The 26,352-nt window shown below is 41.5% G+C and overlaps 5 protein-coding genes and 1 pseudogene across 7 annotated transcripts in view; all 6 read right to left on the bottom strand.

Moving 5' to 3' along the window:
* Window positions 1-26,352, bottom strand: part of LOC125899663 (translationally-controlled tumor protein homolog) — a 589,762-nt gene that overhangs the window by 213,017 nt on the left and 350,393 nt on the right. The window contains exon 6 of one of the 3 annotated variants that reach the window (XM_049594122.1): window positions 69-79. The exons of the other annotated variants lie outside the window; for them this stretch is intronic. Within the exon in view, the coding sequence (XP_049450079.1) occupies window positions 77-79 (3 nt within the window). The 3' untranslated portion in view covers window positions 69-76. Of the gene's footprint in view, window positions 1-68; window positions 80-26,352 lie in introns of those variants that run through there. 3 annotated transcript variants of the gene reach the window in all.
* LOC125900237 (olfactory receptor 2K2-like) lies at window positions 476-1,420 on the bottom strand. Its single transcript, XM_049595144.1, has one exon. It carries the CDS (start codon window positions 1,418-1,420, stop codon window positions 476-478), a length of 945 nt encoding a protein of 314 aa, XP_049451101.1.
* LOC125900239 (olfactory receptor 10R2-like) lies at window positions 6,883-7,815 on the bottom strand. Its single transcript, XM_049595145.1, has one exon. It carries the CDS (start codon window positions 7,813-7,815, stop codon window positions 6,883-6,885), a length of 933 nt encoding a protein of 310 aa, XP_049451102.1.
* LOC125900240 (olfactory receptor 10A3-like) lies at window positions 10,204-11,175 on the bottom strand. The gene has a single exon (XM_049595146.1). It carries the CDS (start codon window positions 11,173-11,175, stop codon window positions 10,204-10,206), a length of 972 nt encoding a protein of 323 aa, XP_049451103.1.
* On the bottom strand, window positions 14,802-15,645 carry LOC125900241 (olfactory receptor 51E1-like; annotated as a pseudogene).
* On the bottom strand, window positions 18,535-19,504 carry LOC125900242 (olfactory receptor 51E1-like). Its single transcript, XM_049595147.1, is given in 3 exon segments — window positions 18,535-19,100; window positions 19,103-19,120; window positions 19,123-19,504. Coding segments are annotated over 3 exon segments (966 nt in total).

The following is a 26,352-nucleotide window of genomic DNA, read 5'->3' on the forward strand; positions in this document are numbered from 1 at the left end:
TGATCATAAACCATACAAAGATGACCTGTGCTCTGTGTGGAAGCACTGCACAGACAGCATGTTCACACACAGGTAGTTACTTTAGAGTGTATTTGAATGCTGTCTGTACAACAGCTACCCCAGATAACTAGCTGTGACTGTGGTGTGATAACTAACAAATGGCCCCCAAAACAACAGACATTCTTTTCTAAACGGTCACTGTGTGCTGTGTTATTGCTTGAGAGCACTGCTCTGTGAAACAAAGCATAGTTTTTGTGATCAGGTACAGATTTATTGAAAGCCACAGATGGTTGGTTAACCTAATTTGTATGCCTGAGAGACAGATTGTTCCCAATAAACTGCTTTCTCTTTTTTTTTTTTTTTTTTTACTGTACATGTCACATTATCTAATGATTATCAATATTGCTAGACGTATTAGATATTTCTCCCAAATCACAAGCATGTACGATTAGAATTTTCTTTTGTGCAGACCGACTCATGACTTCAGTCTAATAACTGAACTTTTCCTGCACATAAAACTTTGAATTCGGTTTCTAATTTGTGTCAATTTGAAACCATATATCAAAGGATTGATAATTGGAGGAACAATGAGAAATTCCATAGCCATAAAATTACGGACACTTTGTGATAACTCCTCTGAGCCAAATCGCATGTACAACAAATCAAAAAGCAAAGATGCAACAACAACTGTTAAAGCGAATAAATGTGGCACACATGTCTGCATAAATTTACTCCTGTTCTCTCTGGATGTTGTGCATGTTTTGATCAGATATATATAAGACCAGGCAACAAACATACAATGGCCAAAATAAAAAGTATAATTAAAAGCTGGAATAATAATGCTTGCTATGGAGGCAGAACAAGCTAGTTTAGAAACTAAGAAATTAACACAGTAAATCTTCGGTATGTGTGAGCCACATAACCTCGGCAGTGATGTTGTTATTGTGCTCATGAACAACAGGTAACACGGAACAAGCCAAGCAAAAAACACAAACACACACACTCTCTGCTTATTCATCACAGAGTGGTACACCAGAGGACGACATATAGCCACATATCTGTCATAGGCCATCACAGCTAGAAAAGAGAAGTCAGCACTAGCGGAAGAGTGCAACACAAAACCCTGCAGAAGGCATCCAGCATAAGAGATGACATGAGTGGTAGACAGAAGATCCATGAGGAATTTGGGGTAAAAGCCTGCTGTTCCATAAAGTCCATTAATACACAGATTACACAAGAATATATACATAGGCTCATGAAGTTTTCTGTCCACAATAATTGTTAAAATAATAGTTAAATTTACCAGCAAAATCACACAGTAGCACAACAGAGTGAGAGCAAAGAGAGTGATTCTGTAGTTTGATGTCCCATTTAATCCTGACAGAGTAAACATAGTAATTATTGAAACATTATCCATCATCAAACATTACGGTTCATTGTTTTGCAGATGTCATTTTAATACTGCACAGGTAAGACATTAGCATAACTTACTTAGAAATAGAAAATAGGTGCAGTTAGTTCTGTGTTCACCCATTCAGTTAGATTGTGTGTCTCTAGTTGTTTATATAATCCCTTGGCAGTAACTCTCAATGACGTTGCCAACAAGGGACTTCAAACCTCCAGTCAAATATGAGGCAGTCGGGTACATGATCTAATCATTTAATAATTTCATCCAAACTGGAAAACAATCAAAACAAAACAACTGAAAAACAAGTCAGAAAATATTTTTTTCAGGTTTTCAGCATGCAGTGGCTGCTCGTGATAATCCAGATTCATGCATGAACTGCTTCTGCATGTCTGCTAGTCAAAGGGAATCCGTGTATCATTTGTTCATTCGTTTTTCAAAATAAGTCCAAATATGAAAAAATAAAGTAATGACTTGTTTTTTCATATTTTTTAATTATTATTGTTATTATTATTGATATCACACAAAATATTGGGACAAAAACGTTACATCAGTGAATAAAGGCAAAAAGTAAATAAATAAAGGAGGCTCGAGGTTCTTTATTCAAGAGAGTGGTAAATCAGTTTGAGAGCATTATTTATTGAATTCACGTTCAGATTTTATAGTACTGTCCCTCAAACTCAAATAGCCTCTGCTTGCAGTTAGATCTAATCTGTTTCTGCTCAAACTCTGTGCTCGTACTCAGATGCCATGTTGCTCGCACAGATTTGCTGCTCGAGCTTCGGCTTTTCTCCTCACGCTCAAACTGCTTCGCATCTTCCCTTGCTCTCCTCATAAAGGGACTGTTGATTAACACATGTGCGCCATATATATATCTATATCTATATCTATATATTTATATGTATACATATATATATATATATATATATATATATATATATATATATATATATATATATATATATATATATGTCACAAGTCATTATTTTGTTTTTTCATATTTGGTTTTATTTTGAAAATTGAATGATTGTTGAAGTTGGCAGGTCTGGTACTGGGGGACGGGGGCCCAGTGAAACAGTCAAATGAAACAGTGTGTGGTAAGCAGGTATGCAACACTTGGCTCTTGAATTCAGATGAGCTTTTCTTGCACACAAGCATTATTCGAAAGTACGTAAGTTTCGCCAAAATTAATGCAACTTTGTTCACTTAATCCATTTCATTAACAAGGCGTTGATAATTTATAGGAAATTTTATAATTATGAGTTTATTCATCTCTCTCTTTTTTGGGGTGTAAAATGCTCTATAGCTTGCAACATTGGCAGCCTTTTCAAAATACATTAAATGTCTTGTTTCACATAAAAGTTATCTTGGTCTTTCTTTTTCTACGATATTCAACATTGTCCCACTTTTGCATATGTGCCTCTCCACTTGGTAGACATACAGAGGTAAACACTTTTATTTTGGGTTGGTGGAACTTGAAATGCTGCTGTTTAATTAAAGGGGTATGCCCATTTTCAAAATTCATGTATGTTATTCCTATGGTCTAAGACAACTTGCTCTGTCCAGGAGCCACTTTGCCCCGCTGCCAGTCGCAGCTGCTCCCCACAGTTTAGGTGTAAGCAAGGGAATTTCTAGGATTTTGTGAATTGGACATGGTCAGTTTGGCACAAGAACTGTAAGTTAAACATAGCTGGTCTGAGACACTCCAAAAGTATTCATAAAGATGGACAACTCCCTCCCAAATACAAAAGCTAAAATGCGAAAACTCAAATTTGTGATGTCAGAGGTATATAAGTCTGCCTCACAGACAATGAATAGTGAAATATATTGTGGATGACACTGAGAGTACCCAGGGGAATGTTGTGAGTGAACATGCTCTGTATCAGAACTGAGAACACTACAGTAATGTTTATTTGGGTATGAAAAAGACAACAAACATTCTGTGGGTCAAAATCAGGCTCCTGATCATTGTCCATGGAGCAGCTCCAGACTTTCTACCCTGAGACATCACAAGTTTGAGACTTACTTCTCTGGTTTCTGGCTTTAAGAGACAATAGCCCAAGTATTGATTGGACTTTGCCAGGTCATGGAAATAACATATTGGAATTCTAAATTTGGACAGGGTTCTCCTTCAAGCTCCAGTAACATTGTCCATGTTTGACAAAGTTGCTCCAGAATCCAGGATTTAGACCCAATGTACATCACAGGTGGAGGACTTGAGTCAGACTCGAGTCTTACACCATGACACACCAAGCCGACGGTCGGCTGTCGACCAAAGTTGGACCATCAGTGATGTGGGACTCATAGTAATGTGGACAATATAAGCGGACACCCCCCATTCTTAGTTTGTATTACGTGTGTACTATTTTCTCATTATTTGGCTGTCATTATTTGTATTTATTTGTAATCTTATTTTTGTGCATAAGATCAGCTAATATTTGCAGTGGGTTAGAATGTGTATAAAATGAGTAAAGCTCTTCACAGGCACTTTGAGGCAGCCTAAGGGTCCTTTAAGTGAGGTGCAAGCTAACGCTAATTAATCAGTGGACCCCCCAGCCAGCCTGCATGTCGCGATGTGGTTGTGCTGATGTGCTTGTGTTTCTGTGTTTACAGGTGAGCTGAAAGTATGGAAATATGTTGAATATGATGTTGTGACACGTGAGCATACAGAGTGTGTAATAATAAGAGACTGTAATGCAAATGTGTGTTGCTGTTCAGCATTTTGCAAGTTGAGTAAAAGTCTGATGAAAACGTGCTTCACCTAACAGGAGTAAATGGCGAATCACAACGTCAAAAGCGTTACCTACTGAAATATGAGTTGTGTGAGTGTGCCAAATGTTATCAGTGAGTTAGCTAAGTGTTAAAGCACAAGCGCATATTTTGTTTAATGTCAGTTTGTCAGGAACGGGAGTTTAAGTGACGTGCAAGCTAGCGCTAATTAATCAGTGGACCCCCCCAGCCAGCCTGCATGTCGCGATGTGGTCGTGCTGATGTGCTTGTGTTTCTGTGTTTACAGGTGTGCAACAGTGACCATCTGTCGGCCTAGTCTTCGCGGTGTGTCCCTCACCACCGGCACTTTTTGGCCTATTGAGCTTGTTGAATCGGCAGTGGAGCTTGTCGGTGAGAGAGATCACTCTGACTGGCTGTTCAGGTTTTATTTCCTCGCCCCTGTAGCGAGTGAATCTGCCTGTAGTGAAACCAGGGCTAACAGGTGCTTCCTCCTCAGGCTCCACTTCACTCAGCTGCCCGACAGATCCGCTGCTTCTTCCGGAGCTAGCTGGGAGCGGCTAGCGGAGGGAAGCACAGCCAGTTAGCCTCCGCTAACCTCTGAGCAGCCCCGGCTCTCTGTTTGAATCCAAATGAAGAGCGGGGGCTAGCTAGGAGCGACTAGCAGAGCGTTAGCCGCAGCATGACCGGAGGGAAGCACAGCCAGTTAGCCCCGGCTCTCCATTTGGATCCAACCGGAGCACCGAGCCCTGGTTTGTTATTCAGGTTAAAGTGGGAGAAGCAGTGGGTTTATCGGACAGCTGAGTGAAGTGGAGCCTGCGGAGGAAACATTGGGACCCGTGGAGGTGCTGCGATGCTCGGCTGCACAGATAGGAAACCCCTCGGCTGACAGGATGTACCACTTAGCTCTCTCTCACGCAGGTGCAGAATGTACGTGCTACTTGGCCGTCGGATGTAGTCCGTGTAGTGTGTTCAAATGCAACTGCCACAGGATGACGTGAGGCAACGTACACGACGCAACAGTTGGCTTTCATCGCCGCTAGTTCTTGGATGTCGGTTTGGTGTGTCTGCACCTCTAAAGACCTGTTTGAGACCTGTTTGAGAAACACTATAAAAGCTTGGACTTGCCTTAGACTTGGTATTCATCACTTGAGACTTGACTTAGACTTGAGACAGATGACTTGAAAGGACTTGACTTTTATTCTACCATTAAATATTTGCATTTTCTACATATTTAGAAGTTATGCGACTTGCTTGACCTGAGCAATGACTTGACATGTCTTGCTAGGCATATGGAAGGGATTCAACTTCCCTTGCTTGATTTTCACCACAGTAACTTGAGACTTGCTTGTGACTTGCACATGTGTGACTCACTCCTCTGTGTACGTGGTGTCAGGTTTGCCGCCGCCCCCCATTTATTTCCAGGAACCTCACAGCAGCTTCGGCTGAACTTATTGCAACTATTTCATTTATAATTACCAAAAATATTGTTGATGTTTGTGAGTTTAAACTTATGTGTTCATTGCAGACTGACATCAGGGTTTGTTGTGTGACAGTCAAGCAATAACACTCACATTTACTTTAAGAAAATTTGAGTTTACTGCTGTAGATGTCTTTTTACTGTATATTAAAATTACTAGTTAGCTGGTATACTTGTTCTGATGTCTGCTGGTGTAAGGGCAGAAAATGTGATTTATATGGCATTTTCAAACCTTCAGCCTCAACAGACTAATTTCAATAAATGCATTTCAGGGGCATCTGCTCATAGTTGGCTCTCCTGTATCGCAAATGGAAAGGCTTTTGCAATCATATCAATTTGCAGTGTTTGAAATGGAAACCTCCAGTCTGTTTGTACCTCCAGGATTTGTATATTTTAAAGGCTTCATATTTGAGTTGGTATTAATAGTATATAGTCTGTGTTTGATAACGAAAACCTAAATGCATTTCATTTCCAACAGAGCACATTAAATAAATAATTCTTAATCCAATATATGGATCTCTGTATGTACAGTCTGTCAGTAAATTACAGAAAGAGCTTACCATACAAATGAATACCATCTAATGAGTCCAATGTCTTGTGTTGTTTTCATAATTAGACACAACTATTATATTCAACACTTACTCAGCCTGAGCTCCTGAAACTTTGTGAAGAGAAAACTAGGCTGCTCCGAATAAAATGCCAGTATGTGTTCTTTGTATGTGAATTGATCATGAACGTAGCCCTAGAAAAAATGTAATTTGTATTCAAAAAAGTTCAAAGTTATTAAGTGTATTGTTATTTTCTGTATTTCCGAACTTAATTTATTTATGTACATTTAAGCATAACCAATATCTTTCCATCATGTTTTTTCAGTTGCCCGGCTCCTACCAAAAATGTTAACTTTGGCTGAGGATTTGTGACATTTTTTATTTGACAAAAAATATGAAATAGCATGTTCAGTTTATCATATTGTATTTTAATCCTGTGTATGGTGAGGCAACATACAGTCATTCATGTTGTCTGCATTGTGAGAATCCATTCCATTAAGCATCCTGGGAACATTAGACATGTGGCCATAATATTCTTATACTTATTTTATATGACATCTTGTATGTCTGTAATCTGATCTTTATTCTCTTGTAGCTTTATTGTCAGAATTAATTGTCAGATGCCTTAATGCACTATCAGTAGCTTCTGTAGACTACTATGTTCCCTCAAGTCTTTGTTTATATAATCCTAATCATACAATGTACTGTGTTAACAGATTGTTTTAAGAGATTTTACTCCATGACATCATCCTTTGAATCTGTCTTCTAATTTCTGGTAATTTAAGGCCATACACGAGAGGATTCAGAACTGGAGGGATGATAACAAACTCCAGCGACAGAATAACAGCCACAAATGGATTTATCTCTTCAAGATTATACCGGCTCAAGGTAATATCACAAAATGCTGTGATAGAATAGATCACAAACGAAACAACATGTGGCAGACAGCTCTGTAATACTTTGCCTTTGAACTCTGCTGAGCTTTTCCAGCAAACAAACACAATTCGTGAGTAGGTGTACAGGACATAAAAAAGGGGAAGGAAGACTGTAGTTATAGTCAAAAGCATACCGACGACGTTGTTGACAACAGTGGTAACACATGATAATTTTACAATATTCCAGTTGGCACAAAACACTTTCTGTACCTCATTACCACATAGGGGAAGCCTGGCAGACAAACAAATGCATCCTGCAATACCAAAGGCTGGAAAAATACAAGCCAATGCTGCCAACTTAAAAACTGTTTTAGACGTCATCTTTCTGTGATAATGTAAAGGATGACAAACAGCAACATATCTATCATATGCCATAATGCCAAGAATGGTCAGTTCATAGGAAGCATATGTGTAAATAACATAAATCTGAATGAAACAAGCAAAATGTGAGATCGTGTGAGTGTCAGACAGAAGGTCCATGAGGAATCTGGGGAAGAAACCAGTGGAGCCATACAGAGAGTTGACAGATAAACATGCAATGAAAACATACATGGGCTCATGTAGTGTTTTCTCTCGAGATATCACCACTATTATGACAAGATTAGCAGACACAACAAAGCTGTAGAGCAGGAGGCAAACAACAAAGACTGGATAACGATAGTGTCCAATGTTCACAAACATGGTAAGGTTAAAGTAAAAGGAAACTGTACTGTTTTCCATTCCACTTACAATAAATCAGTGACTAATAAATGAGTATTTTTGTCCTTGTTGGAAAACTCTCATTCCTCCACTTTGCAGCATCTGTGTAAACAAATAAAATTAAGCAGTTGTGAGAGCAGATAAAATGCTTCATCACAGGCGCTGTCACATAATGTCATATAATATTGGTTATATCTAGTTTCACCATACTTACTGAACTCGTAATCAACACTCCTCAGGTGTGTTCTACATTTTGTTCACCAGTTAGACCTATAGACACACCACTGGTGCGGGTAATGGGAGGAGTTCACTGTCTTTTATGATGTCTGACCTCACTTTGTCCTACACTGGAGAATTGTGATGGTAACATAATCATTAAAAATATTAATGTAGTGTCTCGTGAGATAATTTCCTACCTATAAATCCAAAAAGACTGAAAGGACACCTTTTGGGATAAAATATATTGTCCATACTTGCAGATCCACCTTCAGTGTTCAGCACTGTCACCAGTATCTGTCATACACTGTCTCAAAATATGAATTGTAATAACTTTGTGGATCCCTGGGCCCTGACTTCTAATCGAATCTTCTCTAATTTCCGATCTGTCCGGTATTTTTTTTTTTCTTATGACCAAATATTTGCAAAGCAAATGACCTTTCCATCAGCCTGTGCGGTGCTCTGTGTTTCATGTGAATTAACAAATTGTGCTAACCTGCTAAAATAAAATGTTAAACATGGTAAACCTTCTGCCTGTTATAACAGTATCCAGCACTTTGCCTGTATACAGCTCTTGTCAGTTAGCATGTTGGATCTGCATTGAAGGCAGTTAGTAAGAGCTGTTTGAATAGCTGCGCAGACTCGGAAAACAGAATTTTCACCCACTTCTTTTGTTATACTATTTATTTATTTATTTCACATGTTTAGGCCTACCATTTGGTGACAATGTGGGTGCAACAAAAAGCAAACATTACACTGCACATCTACATTCACAGCATACAGTGGTATGAAAATGGTTGGCAACTTTGTGTCTCTTGTCTGTGACTGCGATCTTTGACACACAGACAATCTTTAACCTTAAATACAGACAACATATTAGTTTTTTCATCCGATGCAGAGCACAAGGTGCATACATTATGGCAACCAGCTGTGTGCTCAAGTGCAACTATTAAGCCTATATAAACTAGTGATGTGACGTTTGCGAACGAGCCGAGTCTTTGAACCGGCTCTTTGAAGTGAACGAGTGAACTGGCTCTTTAGAGTGAACGAGCCAGTTCCTAATTTCTTTGTTGTATTTCGGTACAAACGGGACATGTTCTGGACTGTTTTGTGAATGTTTTTGTGTGCGGGCCATGACACTTTATTCACGTAGTGTTGATGACCCCCCTCTGTTAGAAACAAACGCTAGAAAGCTAACTCACTATCCGCTAGCTATCTAGATCACGTGATGCGTGAGTTGGTACAGAATGCAGCAGCACGGCTACCCGCAATCACGTAACATAGGGAACATATCACGATGGTCCTGGCTGAATTACACTGGCTCCCCATTCAGTACAGAATTCATTTTAAGGTTCTATTAATTACTTTTAAATCCCTACACGGTCTGGCTCCGCCTTACATTTCAGAGCTTTTAACTCCTTATACTGGTGCAAGATCCCTCAGATCAGAAAACCAAAAGTCCCGCGATCCAGACTTAAAACAAAGCGCGATCGTGCTTTTACTGTTTTAGCACCAAGGATATGGAATGAACTCACCCCTTAACATCAGATCAGCTGACTCAATTCCTCAGTTTAAAAAGTTGTTAAAGACCCACCTGTACGGACTGGCATTTATATAAGATTGTATGACTTTGGAGGTGTGTATTTGTGCTTATGTATACATATACATATGTGTGTATACTGGTTTGTGTGTTTATCAGTATGTGTGCATGTTGTGCATATGTGAAGCCTTTATGTGTATGTATGCACATAGACGTGTATGTATGGATGTATGTATGAAAGAGTATATATGTGTTTGTATGGACATATGTGTATAAGTTTATGTATATTTTATATTTCATATACATGTATAAATCTTAAATTGCAATTTGCTGCGGATGATGTTCTTTTACTTCTTTGGTGCTATACTGCTATAGTGCCATTGTATGGTACTATAGCAGTCAACCTTAAATAGAACTAAAGGATGCACATTTAACAATTCATGTTATAAGCAGTGATTGCATTTTCAGCACACATTTCACTTTGAGCCATTAGTCTATTATCACAATACTGTAGTTAAACTACAGACATTTTCAATTTGTCTAGTCGTGGTTGTCGTACAAGATAGTTGATAAGGACAGCAGAAACTTTATCATTTTGCTTTGACATGATTCATATATTTTGTGTATGATTTATTCCCTACTACACACAGCATTCACATGATCAGAGTAGACTCTGGGAATGTGCAGGAAATCTTTTTTGACTGAGGTCTTAAGCATAATATTTTGAAGATGTGTTTTCTAATTTCTGGTAATTTAAGGCCATAAACAAGAGGATTTACAACTGGAGGAATAATAACAAATTCTAGTGACAAAATTATAGCCACAAATGGATTAATCTCTTCTAAATTTTGTCGACTCAGAGCAGCATCACTGAATGATGCGAAGAGATAGATCAGAAATGAAATAACATGTGGAAGACAGCTCTGTAATACTTTTCCTCTGACCTCTGATGACTTCCAACAAGCAATCACAATTCTCAGATAAGTATATAAGATAAAACCAAGCGGAAGACATGCTATAATTATGGCCCCCAACAAAGCAACAATATTGAGAACAGCATTGGTAACACATGATAATTTTACAATATTCCAGCTGGCACAGTATACCCTCTGTATATTGTTACCACATAGAGGAAGCCTGACAACCATAATAATGCACACTGTAAGGTAACAGGTTGGACAGACCCAAGCAAAAAATGTCAAAGTGTAGACAGTTTTCGAGTTCATCTTTCTGTGATAATGTAAAGGATGACAAACAGCAACATATCTATCATATGCCATAAGGCTCAGAATGGTCAGTTCGTAAAAAACATATGTGTAAATAACATAAATCTGAATAAAACAAGCAGGACGAGAGATCAAATGAGTATCAGTCAGTAGGTCCATGAGGAATCTGGGGAAGAAACCAGTGGAACCATACAGAGCATTGACAGATAAAAATGCAATGAAAATGTACATGGGCTCATGTAGTGTTTTCTCCCGTAATATTATAATTATCATGGTAAGATTAGCAGACACAATAAAGCTGTAGAGCAGGAGGCAAAAGACAAAGGCTGGATAATGGTAATGTCCAATGTTCATGAACATGGTTAGGTTAAAGTAAAAAGAGACAGTGCTGTTTTCCATTCTTTAAATTAGAGGGTATCTCATTTTCAAGAAAAAAGTAAGTATTAATGTCTGCTCAAGTACAACCTGTTTTTGAAAAATCAACAGTCTTATGAAACTGTACCATTAGCTCCATTGAGCGTTTTGAAAAAAGATATACCCATAAACCCATTTGGCAATATTTTGCATATAATGAGATCTGTGCACAGATAAACCACTACTGTGTGTTCTCGAAGGTGTTCAACATCTTTTACCTTGTCTAGTCTGGTAGACGTCACCACATTATTTCACCTCTGGAGAATTTGGAAAGTTTCCTACTATGCATATTAAACTTTCTGATAGAACTTTTGTTCTTGGTCATTAAAAAAACAGGTATGCGTCTTCCACCTGCACAACTGGAAAGCCACATGTAAATTGCTACTAACGTCGTCTGGAGCAAACTTGGAACATTGTGGACATCAGACTTACTAAAGCATCACTCTAGACAAAAGGTTTATTAAAGTTTGGATGACTGTGTTACAATTTAGGGAGCCAGCATATGATTGAGGGCCACTCAGGAAAAATGTGCACATCTCACTTCCACATTAAACTGCTGAGATGTCCATCAACATCCCTATCTATAGCTTTCATAATTCCCACTAGTTGCCATGCAACCAGAGGCTTTCTACAAGTTATCATTCCTAATCTGACAGATACTTGTTTGATACTTGTCCAAAGTTTGACTTTGTAGTCGAATAATGTGTTAAATGTAGGTGATTGAAAGTGAAAGTACTGAAGTAGATTGGGGATGATTAAAATAAAATCATGTTCCAGGGCTCCAAAAAATGTTTCTGAGGGCTGCCATTGGCCTGCAGACTGCACTCCAATCAACAATGCTCTGAACCCTTAAGCCATCCCACATGATGCCACCAAGCCAGTCAAATCTCTGATTTCCAGGCAATTAACATTGCAATTCCGTACAGTCAGATGAGAGAGGTGAGAAATGAGTGACAAGTGGAAAGGTGATAAGAAAAATAGAAAGATAGAAATATAGAAGGATAGAATATAGAAAAAGAAAGAAAGTGATACAAGGAGAGAAGATGGAGAGGCGAATGAGCGGGAGAAAGGGAGAAACACAGAGGTAGAGGAAGTGAGCGAGAGATGGGTAGAGAAATAGAGGAAGCTTTCTCAGGTCTCAGGAAAGTAGCCCTGTACATCTTGCCATGTTTAGCTCCACATACAGGTGCGCGGCAGCTTTATCCACAATGAACATAATAAAAACTAAATATCGTTCCAGGCTCACCAATGAGCACCTATGGGGTGCCGTTTGTAAAGTGTCTCACGCTGAAAATAACATCAACATTTTGTCACATTTAGCTTCAAACAATGTTTAAAAAAGTATTGTGAATTTTTTAACGTCACCTTTTACCACATTTACAGCAATATTTGTTAACTTAGAAATATATTAAATAGTTAAATCTAAATATTAAATGTGGCACCTAAATGTTAAATGTTAAATCTAAATCTAAATCTAAATGCTAAATGCTAAATATAAATCTAAATGTTAAATGTTAAATCTAAATGTTCTGGGTGAAACTAAATATTTAGCTAATATGCAAATTCACACTGCCGGTCACCGGAAGTACCAAAATAAAAGCTCGAGATGGTCAGACTGTTTATAGAATCAAATAATGAATTAAAACCAACTTATCAGGGGAAATGAACACTTGAACATACATTAGCGTGATAATAACTACCTAAAATAACAAGAAACATGTTTGGAGAAATTTTATTTGACGTGTACTTTGAGTTGTTAGTGTCCCTTCCCAGGGAATCACCTTGTTGTTTACAAATACTTCCAGGTAGAAAACCAGCGGAGTTTAGCTTGAAACTTGAAACCATGGAAATGCCTTCCCCGAACTCTTCAAGTTGCCACTGAACTAGTTGAGGAGCTACCCTGATATCTAGTAGCTCACCTTGCCATTTTCAGGGGATAACCCTGTGGAGCCCTCAGAGCAAAGCATGGTCCCAATGACGTCTGATACAGTTGGCTTCCTCAGCTGTCGAGTACCTCTGTGGTTCAGCTGCCCAGTGCCACTAAGACAACAAATGCCCTGCCAGATCTTTTACATCTCCAATACTCCATCTCAGTTGATGTGCTGCCAGATCTACCAGACCTTCAGTTGACATTTCGGTCAACTCCCAGCCAGGTCATCAGCTGGGCATCTCCACTGGTGTGCGGCTAGGTCATCAGTCAGTAGTCTCCACTGTCTTGTTGGCAATCTCCTCATCTGGTTTCATCAAGTGGTCCATCTGTCAAGTACATCTACAGTCAGACCGTCAGTTGCCAGCCACCTTTCTCAACATCCATCACAACGTCACAATGTCCATCATGTCCGAAAATAATTTGAAATTTGGACTCATCAGACCACAGCACACTTTTCTCCTTTGTGTCAGTCCATCTCAGATGGGATGAACTCAGGCTCAGAGAAGTCTGCAGCGTTTCTGGATGTTGTTAATATATGTTTTTTACTTTGAATGGTAGAGTTTTAACTTGCATTTGTATATGAAGTGTGTTGACTGACAATGATTTTCCAAAGTGTTCCTGAGTCCATGTTGGACTATCCTTTACACATCAAGTCAGTTTTAATACAGTGCCCTCTGAGGGGTCAAAGGTCACAGCCAGTCAGTGTTGGTTTTCAGTCTTGTCTCTTACATTCAGAGAATTCTTTGGATTCTCTAAATCTTTTGATGATATTATAGATTGTTGATGGTGAAATCACTAAATTCTTTGCGCCTGTGCTTTGAGAATAGTTGTTCTCAAACTGTTGGACTGTTTGCCCCCACAGTTTTTCAGAAAGTGACCATCCTTGCTTGTGAACACCTGAGCCTTTCTAAGATGCCCCTTTCACACCTATTGATGATACTATCATTTGTCAGCAATTAACCTGTTTACCTGTGGAATGTCCCAACTTTTTTTGGAACGTGTTGCAGGAATCAAATTTAGAATTAAGTACATTTTACAAAAACAATAAAATTGATCATTTTGAACATTAAATATCTTTTCTTTGGACTGGATTCATTTGAATATAAGTGGAAAAGGACTTACAAGTAATTGCATTTTAATTGATTTAATTTACATTTTACACAATGTCCCACCTTTTTGAAATTGGGGTTGTAGTATCTCAAAAGAAAAGAAAAGAAAAGAAAAGAAAGTCAATACAGTTGATGTGGGAATGTAAATGAAGCATTATGTGGCCTGATTGCCCGTAATAGATTATCTGGTGTTGTGGGGATGAATTTAAAAAATGAATTCACTAGATTGTTATTAATAATATAGAATATTAAATAATGACATACATTTTAATTTATATACATGATTATTCTAAGTTAGTTACAAGTCACATCAACCTCAAATGAAACCCAAGAATGCACATTTCAAAATTCATGTTATAAGCAATGATTGCATTTTCAGCAGACATTTCACTTTGTGCCATTAGTCTCTTTTCACAATACTGTAGTTAAACTACTTTAAAGGAGACAATCTCAATTTGTCTAGTCCTGGTTGTCGTACACGATAGTTGATAAGGACAGCAGAAACTTTATCATTTTGCTTTGACATGATTCATATATTTTGTGTATGATTTATTCCCTACTACACACAGCATTCACATGATCAGAGTAGACTCTGGTAATGTACAGGAAATCTTTTTTGTTTGAGGTTTTAAGCATAATATCTTGAAGATGTGTTTTCTAAGTTCTGGTAATTTAAGGCCATAAACAAGAGGATTTACAACTGGAGGAATAATAACAAATTCGAGTGACACAATTATAACCACAAATGGATTAATCTTTTTAAGATTTTGTCGACTCAGAGCAGCATCACTTAATGATGTGAAGAGATAGATCAGAAATGAAATAACATGTGGAATACAGCTCTGTAATACTTTTCCTCTGACCTCTGATGACTTCCAACAAGCAATCACAATTCTCAGATGAGTATACAAGATTAAACCACAAAAAAAAGAGGCTAGAATTGTGGCCCCCAAAGAAGTAACAATATGGTAAAGAGCATTGGTAACACATGATAATTTTACAATATTCCAGCTGGCACAGTATACCTTCTGTATATTGTTACCACATAGAGGAAGCCTGACAACCATAATAATGCACACTGTAAGGTAACAGGTTGGACAGACCCAAGCAAAAAATGTCAAAATGTAGACAGTTTTCGAGTTCATCTTTCTGTGATAATGTAAAGGATGACAAACAGCAACATATCTATCATATGCCATGATGCTCAGAATGGTCAGTTCGTAAAAAACGTATGTGTAAATAACATAAATCTGAATAAAACAAGCAGGACGAGATGAAATGAGTATCAGTCAGTAGGTCCATGAGGAATCTGGGGAAGAAACCAGTGGAACCATACAGAGCATTGACAGATAAAAATGCAATGAAAATGTACATGGGCTCATGTAGTGTTTTCTCCCGTAATATTATAATTATCATGGTAAGATTAGCAGACACAATAAAGCTGTAGAGCAGGAGGCAAAAGGCAAAGGCTGGATAATGGTAATGTCCAATGTTCATGAACATGGTTAGGTTAAAGTAAAAGAGACAGTGCTGTTTTCCATTCTTTAAATTAGAGGGTATCTCATTTTCAAGAAAAAAGTAAGTATTAATGTCGGCTCAAGTACAACCTGTTTTTGAAAAATCAACAGTCTTATGAAACTGTACCATTAGCTCCATTGAGCGTTTTGAAAAAAGATATACCCATAAACCCATTTGGCAATATTTTGCATATAATGAGATCTGTGCACAGATAAACCACTACTGTGTGTTCTCGAAGGTGTTCAACATCTTTTACCTTGTCTAGTCTGGTAGACGTCACCACATTATTTCACCTCTGGAGAATTTGGAAAGTTTCCTACTATGCATATTAAACTTTCTGATAGAACTTTTGTTCTTGGCCACAAAAAACCCAGGTATGCGTCTTCCACCTGCACAACTGGAAAGCCATATGTAAATTGCTACTAACGTCGTCTGGAGCAAACCTGGAACATTGTGAACATCGAACTTCCTAAAGCATCACTTTCAATAAAACGCATATTGAGAAGAAAAAAGCTTAAATACTTGCACAAACAACATTATCTCCATCTCACGGGCACCAATTGAGGTGCCACTCACAAACCTTGTGATCCACTTCACTAGCCCTCTCCTACTTAACTGTTGAGTGTGGATGTCCAGTATGGGAAATACTTTCAGTATACTTGCTACATAATAACAGGGTGCTTCAGACCATCATGACAGACAGTCTGGACATGCTATCAGGCATAGCCCCGTTTGAAACCAGACGCAGTGCAGCAAGCACAAAAGAATGCCCGCATCAGCCCTGCGACGTTCTGTATTCGCTTCCAGAGAGAGCTTCATTTAGACCATAAGACCTACCGAAGCCAAATGCATGGTAGGAGTTACTGCGTGAAACAAAAGGCCTCTGTCAGCTTACCTCTGACCTGCACTAAAGTAAGCTAGTCTCTGGCTTGCCAGCCTCCAGATCTGGCCTGCTTCTCAGCCAGTTAGTCTTGGAATCATTTGCCTCTGGCCTGCCTGTCCTGTGCCAGCTAGTCCACCACCTGCCTGCCATGGAAATGCCTTCCCTGAACTCTTCAAGTTGCCACTGAACTAGTTGAGGAGCTACCCTGATATCTAGTAGCTCACCTTACCATTTTCAGGGGATAACCCTGTGGAGCCCTCAGAGCAAAGCACAGTCCCAATGGCGTCTGATACAGTTGGCTTCCTCAGCTGTCGAGTACCTCTGTGGTTCAGCTGCCCAGTGCCACTAAGACAACGAATGCCCTGCCAGATCTTTTACATCTCCAATACTCCATCTCAGCTGATGTGCTGCCAGATCTACCAGACCTTCAGTTGACATTTCAGTCAACTCCCAGCCAGGTCATCAGTTGGGCATCTCCACTGGTGTGCGGCTAGGTCATCAGTCAGTAGTCTCCACTGTCTTGTTGGCAATCTCCTCATCTGGTTTCATCAATTGGTCCATCTGTCAAGCACATCTACAGTCAGACCATCAGTGGCCAGCCACCTTTCTCAACATCCATCACAACGTCACAATGTCCATCATGTCCGAAAATAATTTGAAATTTGGACTCATCAGACCACAGCACACTTTTCTCCTTTGTGTCAGTCCATCTCAGATGGGATGAACTCAGGCTCAGAGAAGTCTGCAGCGTTTCTGGATGTTGTTAATATATGTTTTTTACTTTGAATGGTAGAGTTTTAACTTGCATTTGTATATGAAGTGTGTTTACTGACAATGATTTTCCAAAGTGTTCCTGAGGCCATGTTGTACTATCCTTGATACAGTCAAGTCAGTTTTTAATACAGTGCCCTCTGAGGGGTCAAAGGTCACAGCCATTCAGTGTTGTTTTTGAGCCTTGTCCCTTAAATGCAGATAATTGTCTGGGTTCTCCAAATCTTTTGATGATATTACAGATTGTTGATGGTGAAATCCCTAAATTGTTTGCAATTGTGCATTGAGAATAGTTGTTGTCAAACTGTTGGACTGTTTGCCCCACAGTTTTTCAAAAAGTGCCCATACCATCCTTGCTTGTGAACACCTGAGCCTTTCTAAGATGCCCCTTTCACACCTATTGATGATACTATCATTTGTCAGCAATTAACCTGTTTACCTGTGGAATGTCCCAACTTTTTTTGGAACGTGTTGCAGGAATCAAATTTAGAATTAAGTACATTTTACAAAAAACAATAAAATTGATCATTTTGAACATTAAATATCTTTTCTTTGGACTGGATTCATTTGAATATAAGTGGGAAAAAGGACTTACAAGTAATTGCATTTTAATTGATTTAATTTACATTTTACACAATGTCCCACCTTTTTTGAAATTGGGGTTGTAGTATCTCAAAAAGAAAAGAAAAGAAAGTCAATACAGTTGATGTGGGGAATGTAAATGAAGCATTATGTGGCCTGATTGCCCGTAATAGATTATCTGGTGTTTTGGGGATGAATTTAAAAAATAAATTCACTAGATTGTTATTAATAATAATGACATACATTTTAATTTATATACATGATTATTCTAAGTTAGTTACAAGTCACATCAACCTCAAATGAAACCCAAGAATGCACATTTCAAAATTCATGTTATAAGCAATGATTGCATTTTCAGCAGACATTTCACTTTGTGCCATTAGTCTATTATCACAATACTGTAGTTAAACTACTTTAAAGGAGACAATCTCAATTTGTCTAGTCCTGGTTGTCGTACAAGATAGTTGATAAGGACAGCAGAAACTTTATCATTTTGCTTTGACATGATTTATATATTTTGTGTATGATTTATTCCCTACTACACACAGCATTCACATGATCAGAGTAGACTCTGGTAATGTACAGGAAATCTTTTTTGTTTGAGGTTTTAAGCATAATATCTTGAAGATGTGTTTTCTAAGTTCTGGTAATTTAAGGCCATAAACAAGAGGATTTACAACTGGAGGAATAATAACAAATTCGAGTGACACAATTATAACCACAAATGGATTAATCTTTTGAAGATTTTGTCGACTCAGAGCAGCATCACTTAATGATGTGAAGAGATAGATCAGAAATGAAATAACATGTGGAATACAGCTCTGTAATACTTTTCCTCTGACCTCTGATGACTTCCAACAAGCAATCACAATTCTCAGATGAGTATACAAGATTAAACCACAAAAAAAAGAGGCTAGAATTGTGGTCGCCAAAGAAATAACAATAAGGTAAAGAGCATTGGTAACACATGATAATTTTACAATATTCCAGCTGGCACAGTATACCTTCTGTATATTGTTACCACATAGAGGAAGCCTGACAACCATAATAATGCACACTGTAAGGTAACAGGTTGGACAGACCCAAGCAAAAAATGTCAAAATGTAGACAGTTTTGAGTTCATCTTTCTGTGATAAGTAAAGGATGACAAACAGCAACATATCTATCATATGCCATAATGCTCAGAATGGTCAGTTCAGTAAAAACATATGTGTAAATAACATAAATCTGAGTAAAACAAGCAGGACGAGAGATGAAATGAGTATCAGACAGAAGGTCCATGAGGAATCTGGGGAAGAAACCAGTGGAGCCATACAGAGCATTGACAGATAAAAATGCAGTGAAAATGTACATGGGCTCATGTAGTGTTTTCTCCCGTAATATTATAATTATCATGGTAAGATTAGCAGACACAATAAAGCTGTAGAGCAGGAGGCAAAAGACAAAGGCTGGATAATGGTAATGTCCAATGTTCATGAACATGGTTAGGTTAAAGTAAAAAGAGACAGTGCTGTTTTCCATTCTCTGAATCAAAAAGACATTGATACATTTAAACCTATTTACCAACACTGGGTGTTCTGGGAGATGTACAACATCTTTTATGGTGTCTAGCCTAGTAGACGTACAAAATTATTTCACCTCTGGAGAATTTGGAAAGTTTCCTACTATGCATGTTAAACTTTCTGATAGGGCTGTGATGGTAGGTATTTTTTCTCACAGCGGTGACAGAGTGACGTATCACCGTGGTATGGTGGTGATACGTCACGTTAATTCAAAAAACAAGAGTCAGTTTTAGTCGTTTTAGAAGAGGTTTGATACATGAACTACAGTGTGTTTACATCCTGCGTTGAGGGATACACCGGTGAGCAACAGCTGCAGCTGGCTCTGGGACAGGTACGCTAGGTCACTCAGTAAAAGCAACAACAAGCAATGAAAATAAGTTTTCATTCCTTGTGATGCACTCTCTGTGGCAGTTTTCCTCCTGTTGATATATCTCCCCAACGATGGTAGCACCGAATCCCATTCTGTGCCGCAAAATGATTCCACCTCCGTAGGAATATGTTAGCTAGCCCCGCAGCTACACCACCAGTCCTCCCCTGACCTCCGTCTCCCCTCGGCCCGTTGCTGCTCCGCCGCTCCGGAGGATTCAGCCTCTTCTCGCCCGCTCAGCATCCAATACCTGGGAGTTCCTCATCTGTATGCTCCGGCTCAAACAGGTATGGCTCTGGGTCTGTGTCCGCTACAAGAAACTCCTCAAAATCACATTCAAAGTCGTCCATTGCAGCTACTACAATCCGGAGATATCGCTAGGCTAAATAAACAGCTGAGTTTTGTTTACAAGCTACGTTTGTGCCTGCTCACCGGTGTATCCCTCCGCGGATCACAGGGCTGGACGTACTGACCCCAATGCTAACTGCTGAGACCCAGCCACTGGACCTACAGACACATAAACGATATCCATCATGTTGTCTCAATATGAAAATGATAGCGAAAGGGCATAACTCCCAAATCGTCTGAGTATTCTTTTAACATTTGGCTTGGGAACCAGATCCGCCGCCATAATGAATTAGCTTTTTGTTTTCTTTTTCTTTGTTTTGTTTTGTTTGTTTTTTTTGTGCGGTGATGACCTCTTCACCACGGTAGGCATCACGTGACCGCGGTATTGCGGTGATGCGTTTATTGTCACAGCCCTACTTTCTGATAAAACTTTTGTTCTTGGCCATAAAAACCCAGGTATGCGTCTTCCACCTGCACAACCGGGGAGCCACATGTAAATTGCTACTAACGCAGTCTGGAGCAAACCTGGAACATTGTGAACATCGAACTTCCTAAAGCATCACTCTAGACCAATGTCTCTCATTCAAAATGCATACTGAGAGGACAGGATTCAAAGTTTTTTCAAGAAACAACATCCTCTCCAAACTCAGCAGCACCAGCTGGGACACAAATCCACAGACATTGTGATTCACTACACTAGCCCTCTGCTACTCAACAGTCAAATGTGGATGTCCAGTATAGGAAAGATCAGTCCATGTGAAGAAACTCAACCCTACAATCAGCGTAACTGGCTGTTAAATAAGATGGTGCTCAGACCAACACTGAACAGCAGCCTGTACATGCTATCAGGCATAGCAAGTTTTGAGATCAGATGCAGCGCAGCAAGCAGAAAAAAATGACAGCATCAGACCCCAGACTCTCTGCCTGTACGTTGGGGTTTACCCCAGTAGACGAAAGGGTTGCTTCCCTGCGCCTTCGGGTCGGGGAACGGGTCCTGACTGTTGTCTGTGCTTATGCGCCGAACAACAGTTCAGAGTACCCACCCTTTTTGGAGTCCCTGGGACGGGTGCTGGACAGTGCCCCAACCGGGGACTCCATTGTTCTGCTGGGGGACTTCAACGCTCACGTGGGCAATGACAGCGGGACCTGGAGGGGCGTGATGGAGGGAGGAAAGGCCTGCCCAATCTGAACCCGAGTGGTGTTCAGTTATTGGACTTCTGTGCGGGTCGCAGTTTGGCCATAACTAACACCATGTTCAAACATAAGGATGTCCATCGGTGCACGTGGCACCAGGACAGCCTAGGTCACAGGTCAATGATCGACTTTGTAGTCGTATCATTTGACCTGCGGCCATATGTTCTGGACACTCAGGTGAAGAGCGGAGCAGAGCTGTCAACTGATCACCACCCACCGTGAGTTGATCAGACGCCGCGCAGACCTGGCAGGCCCAAACGAACAGTGAGGGTCTGCTGGGAACGCCTGGCGGAAGAACCTGTCCAGATGATCTTCAACTCCCACCTCCGGGAGAGCTTCGACCGCGTCCCGAGGGCGGAGGGGACATTGAGTCGAATGGGCCTTGTTCCGCTCTGCCATTGTTGAGGCGGCGGTTGCGAGCTGTGGCCGCAAGGCCGCTGGTGCCAATCGCGCGGTAATCCCGAACCGCTGGTGGACACCAGAGGTGAGGGAGCCGTCAGGCTGAAGAAGGAGGCCTACAGGGCATGGTTGGTCTGTGGGTCTCCGGAAGCAGCTGACGGGTACCGCGGCTAAGCGCGGCGGCGGCAGTCGTGGAGGCAAAAACTCGGGCGTGGGAGGAGTTCGGTGAGGCCATGGAGGAAGACTATCGATCGGCTCCAAAGAGGTTCTGGCAAACCATCCGGCGCCTCAGGGGGGGAAGGCGGCAACTTGCTCACACTGTTTACAGTGGGGGCGGGGAGCTGCTGACGTTAACTGGGGACATTGTCAGGCGGTGGAAGGAATACTTTGAGGAGCTCCTCAATCCCACCAACACGTATTCCAGTGAGGAAACAGAGACGGGGGTCTCGGGGGCGGGTCGTCCAATTTCTGGGGCAGAAGTCGCCGAGGTGGTGAAACAACTCCGAGGCAGCGGAGCCCGGTATACCTCAAGGCTCTGGATGTTATAGGGCTGTCTTGGCTGACACGCCTCTGCAGCATTGCGTGGACATCGGGGGCAGTGCCTCTGGAGTGGCAGACCGGGGTGGTGGTCCCCATTTTCAAGAAAGGGGACCAGAGGGTGTGTTCCAACTACAGGGGGATCACACTCCTCAGCCTACCCGGTAAGGTCTACTCCAGGGTGCTGGAGAAGAGGGTCCGGTCGATAGTTGAACCTCGGATCAAGGAGGAGCAATGTGGTTTCGTCCCGGACGCGGAACCGTGGACCAGCTCTTTACCTCGCCAGGGTGCTGGAGGGGGCATGGGAGTTCGCCCAACCAGTCCACATGTGTTTTGTGGATTTGGAGAAGGCTTACGACCATGTCCCCAGGGGCATCCTGTGGGGAGTGCTCCGGGAGTATGGGGTGGGTGGCCCCTTGCTAAGGGCCATCCAGTCCCTGTACCGAAGGAGCATGAGTCTGGTTCGCGTGGCTGGCAGTAAGTCGGACCTGTTCCCGGTGAGGGTTGGACTCCAGCAGGGCTGCCCTTTGTCACCGGTTCTGTTCATAACTTTTATGGACAGAATTTCTAGGCGCAGCCGAGTGGTGGAGGGTGTCAGGTTCGGTGATGGGAGAATCTCGTCCCTGCTTTTTGCGGATGACGTGGTCCTCCTATCTCCATCGAACAGTGACCTCCAGCTCTCACTGGGGCGGTTCGCAGCCGAGTGTGAAGCGGCTGGGATGAGAATCAGCACCTCCAAGTCCGAGGCCATGGTCCTCAGCCGGAAAAGGGTGGATTGCCCACTCCAGGTCAGGGGGGAGGTCCTTCCTCAGGTGGAGGAGTTTAAGTATCTCGGGATCTTGTTCACGAGTGAGGGTAGGATGGAGCGGGAGATTGACAGGCGGATTGGGGCAGCGTCAGCAGTGATGTGGGCGCTTAACCGGTCCGTTGTGGTGAAAAGGGAGCTTAGCCAGAAAGCGAAGCTCTCGATTTACCGGTCGATCTTCGTTCCAACCCTCACCTATGGTCACGAGCTCTGGGTAGTGACCGAAAGAATGAGATCGCGAATACAAGCGGCCGAAATGAGTTTCCTCCGCAGGGTGGCTGGGCTCAGCCTTAGGGATAGGGTGAGGAGCTCAGACATTCGGGAGGGACTCGGAGTAAAGCCGCTGCTCCTCCACATCGAGAGGAGCCAGTTGAGGTGGTTCGGGCATCTGGTAAGGATGCCTTCCGGACGCCTCCCTTGGCCGACCGGGAGGAGACCTCGGGGCCGCCCCAGGACACGCTGGAGGGACTACATCACCCGGCTGGCCTGGGAACGCCTCGGGGTTCCCGCGGAAGAGCTGATGGAAGTGGCTGGGGAGAGGACTGTCTGGGCTTCCTTGCTGAGGCTGCTGCCCCCGTGACCCGGACCCGGATAAGCGGAGGACGACGAGTACGAGTACGAGACCTCCCAACATCTGGTCATGGACCCGTCAAGGACAAACCCAAACCTATGAGGAGCACCCATCAAAGACAAAGGCGCCGTAATTACAATGTGGAAAGAAAGGCCACCATCAGCAAGCCTCCAGCATGCACCCCAGTCAACTAACCTGTGGCCTGCTAGCCTTCAGGCAGCCTGTTGGCCTGTCCAGCCTGCACCCCAACTTTCTCACCAGGACTTTCTCAGTTTCCCACAGATGAAATTGTTCATTTGTGACTAAAACTGGACTTACATTGGGAAATGTAAACATGTCCTATAACTGTAACCTTAGCCTTACAGTACATGAACTCACTTACCCAGAAATCCTCAGGTTTTCACACCTATGTGTGAAACCCTACCCACGGACACAGTTTCAGCTACCATTGGTTGAGCTGCAAATGACCCATAATGGCATCTCTCAACAAAACCCCAGCTCCTCCATTTTTCTTTTACCTCTTAGCAATGGCCCTATTCCTCAACTCCCTACTGCCTGGAGCAGCAGTAAAGGCTCTAATTTCTCTTATCTCCACAATGCTAATTATATGTTTATGTCAATGTCTACTTTCAGACATATCTTATCTTATTATCTTAATATGTCTTATCTTACTATATAATGACGAAAACTCTGTCTGTGAGTGTGTGTGTGTGTGTGTGTGTGTGTGTGTGTCTGTTCCACGTTTTTCTCCTCACTGACTTGGTCAATCCATGTGAAATTTGGCACAGTGGTAGAGGGTCATGGGAGGATACAACTGAAGCAACATTACATCAATTGGCCAAAGGGGGGCGCTATAGCAACTGATTGAAATTGCAACTTTGAATGGGCATATCTCATGCCCCGTATGTCGTAGAGACATGGAACTTTGCACAGAGATGCCTCTCCTCATGAGGAACAAATTTGCCTCAAGAACCCATAACTTCTGGTGATATGGATTTTTCTGCCATTTTGAATTTTTTGAAAAACACTTAAAATCGATCTCTTCCTAGGAAGTTTGACCAATCTGCATGAAACTCGGTGAACATAATCAAGGGACCAATATCTAAAGTTCCCTCTTGGCAAAAGTTGCAAAACTTACTAAAACTGAGCTTCTATAAGGCAATAAATATTGCGGAGGGCGTGGCTCATCACATAAAGGTGTGTAACATCTCAAGGGTTTCACCGATCACCATGCAACTTTGTAGGCTTATGACCACACATCATCTGAGGGGACCTCTCCATTATTGACCTGATCAAACAAAATGGGGGCGCCAGAGAGCTAATTTCTTATCTAGGCCTAACCGCCATATCGATTTCTGTTATGTACTTCATGGAATTGGTGGTGGTTAATTTACATTACATACAATGCTTTAAAGTTTAAGATGTTTTTTTTTTGGGGTGGGGGGTGGGGAGGGGGATCATTTTTTCCCTGTATTTGACAGGACAGTGAAGCATGACAGGAAGGATGGGAGAGAGAGAGCAAGGAAGACATGCAGCAAAAAACGGATTCCAACCCACACCGCTGCAACAAGGGCTAGCCGCACCTCTCCCATGTGAACTACCAGTGCGCCCCACTTTTAAGTCAATACAACATGTAAACAAGGATGATATTGGATGTGACGTTGGAAGACCTTAAATCCAAACTGGACTATCTATCTAAAAAAGAGCTTCAACTTAAATGGCATGCAATCGCGCTGTCACAATACTGGAAAGCAAAGCAAATCCCACGCGGACTAAGGATTAATAAAACACCAATGTTTGGTAACAAAGATCCAGATTTTGTCCAGAAGTGGGAGCAAGTACTTAACAAATGCTCTATGGATTTGACTTTACTCGTCATTGATCAAGCCAAGAAGGAAAGCACTGTCGCACAAAAGGAAGTGCATAAACTAAAAGACACGCTTACCTCCAAAATGTCCCACACTGACCTGGAGACGATGGAAAGCATGATGAAAGAGGATCTTATAAAGTTTGAAAAAGATCTAAAAACATACAAGATGAAAAAGCTTGAGAGGGATGCAAATGATTACAGAACGGGAACCGTATACGATTGGACCAGAGAGAGAAGAGGGCGGAGAACAAGAAATTACAACCAATCCCAGATGCGAGATGGACGAGCCCCCCTCACGGACACTGACGCTTACTCCAGTGACGCACAGTCAAGCGCGTCTTCCTCTTACTCGAAAAGTAAGGATTTTTTAGATCAGTACCCAGAAAAAGCCAAACGAGGAAGAAGACGAGGCGTGGGCAGAGCAAGGCAAAACACCCGGTCCCCAATACAAATGAGGAGCCAAGGGCGACCACGGACGGAGCCTCACCCCCGCTAAATGTGGTAATCAACCTCTCTGATCATACCCTCTCTAGAGCTCAGGATTCAGTCTTGAAAAAGGGCCTCACATTTGTCCCTACAAATAAGCTGAATGCATTCAAACTTAAAGTTGACTGTTACAAATTTTTCAGACAGCTACACCTCCAGAACTTTTTCCAGAAGCTACCTGCCACTTCTGCCAACACCACCGCAGCTGCTCCAGACCCCCTCAGTAAGTT

The sequence above is a fragment of the Epinephelus fuscoguttatus genome, linkage group LG13 (genome assembly GCF_011397635.1).
Source record: "Epinephelus fuscoguttatus linkage group LG13, E.fuscoguttatus.final_Chr_v1".
NCBI lineage: Eukaryota > Metazoa > Chordata > Actinopteri > Perciformes > Serranidae > Epinephelus > Epinephelus fuscoguttatus.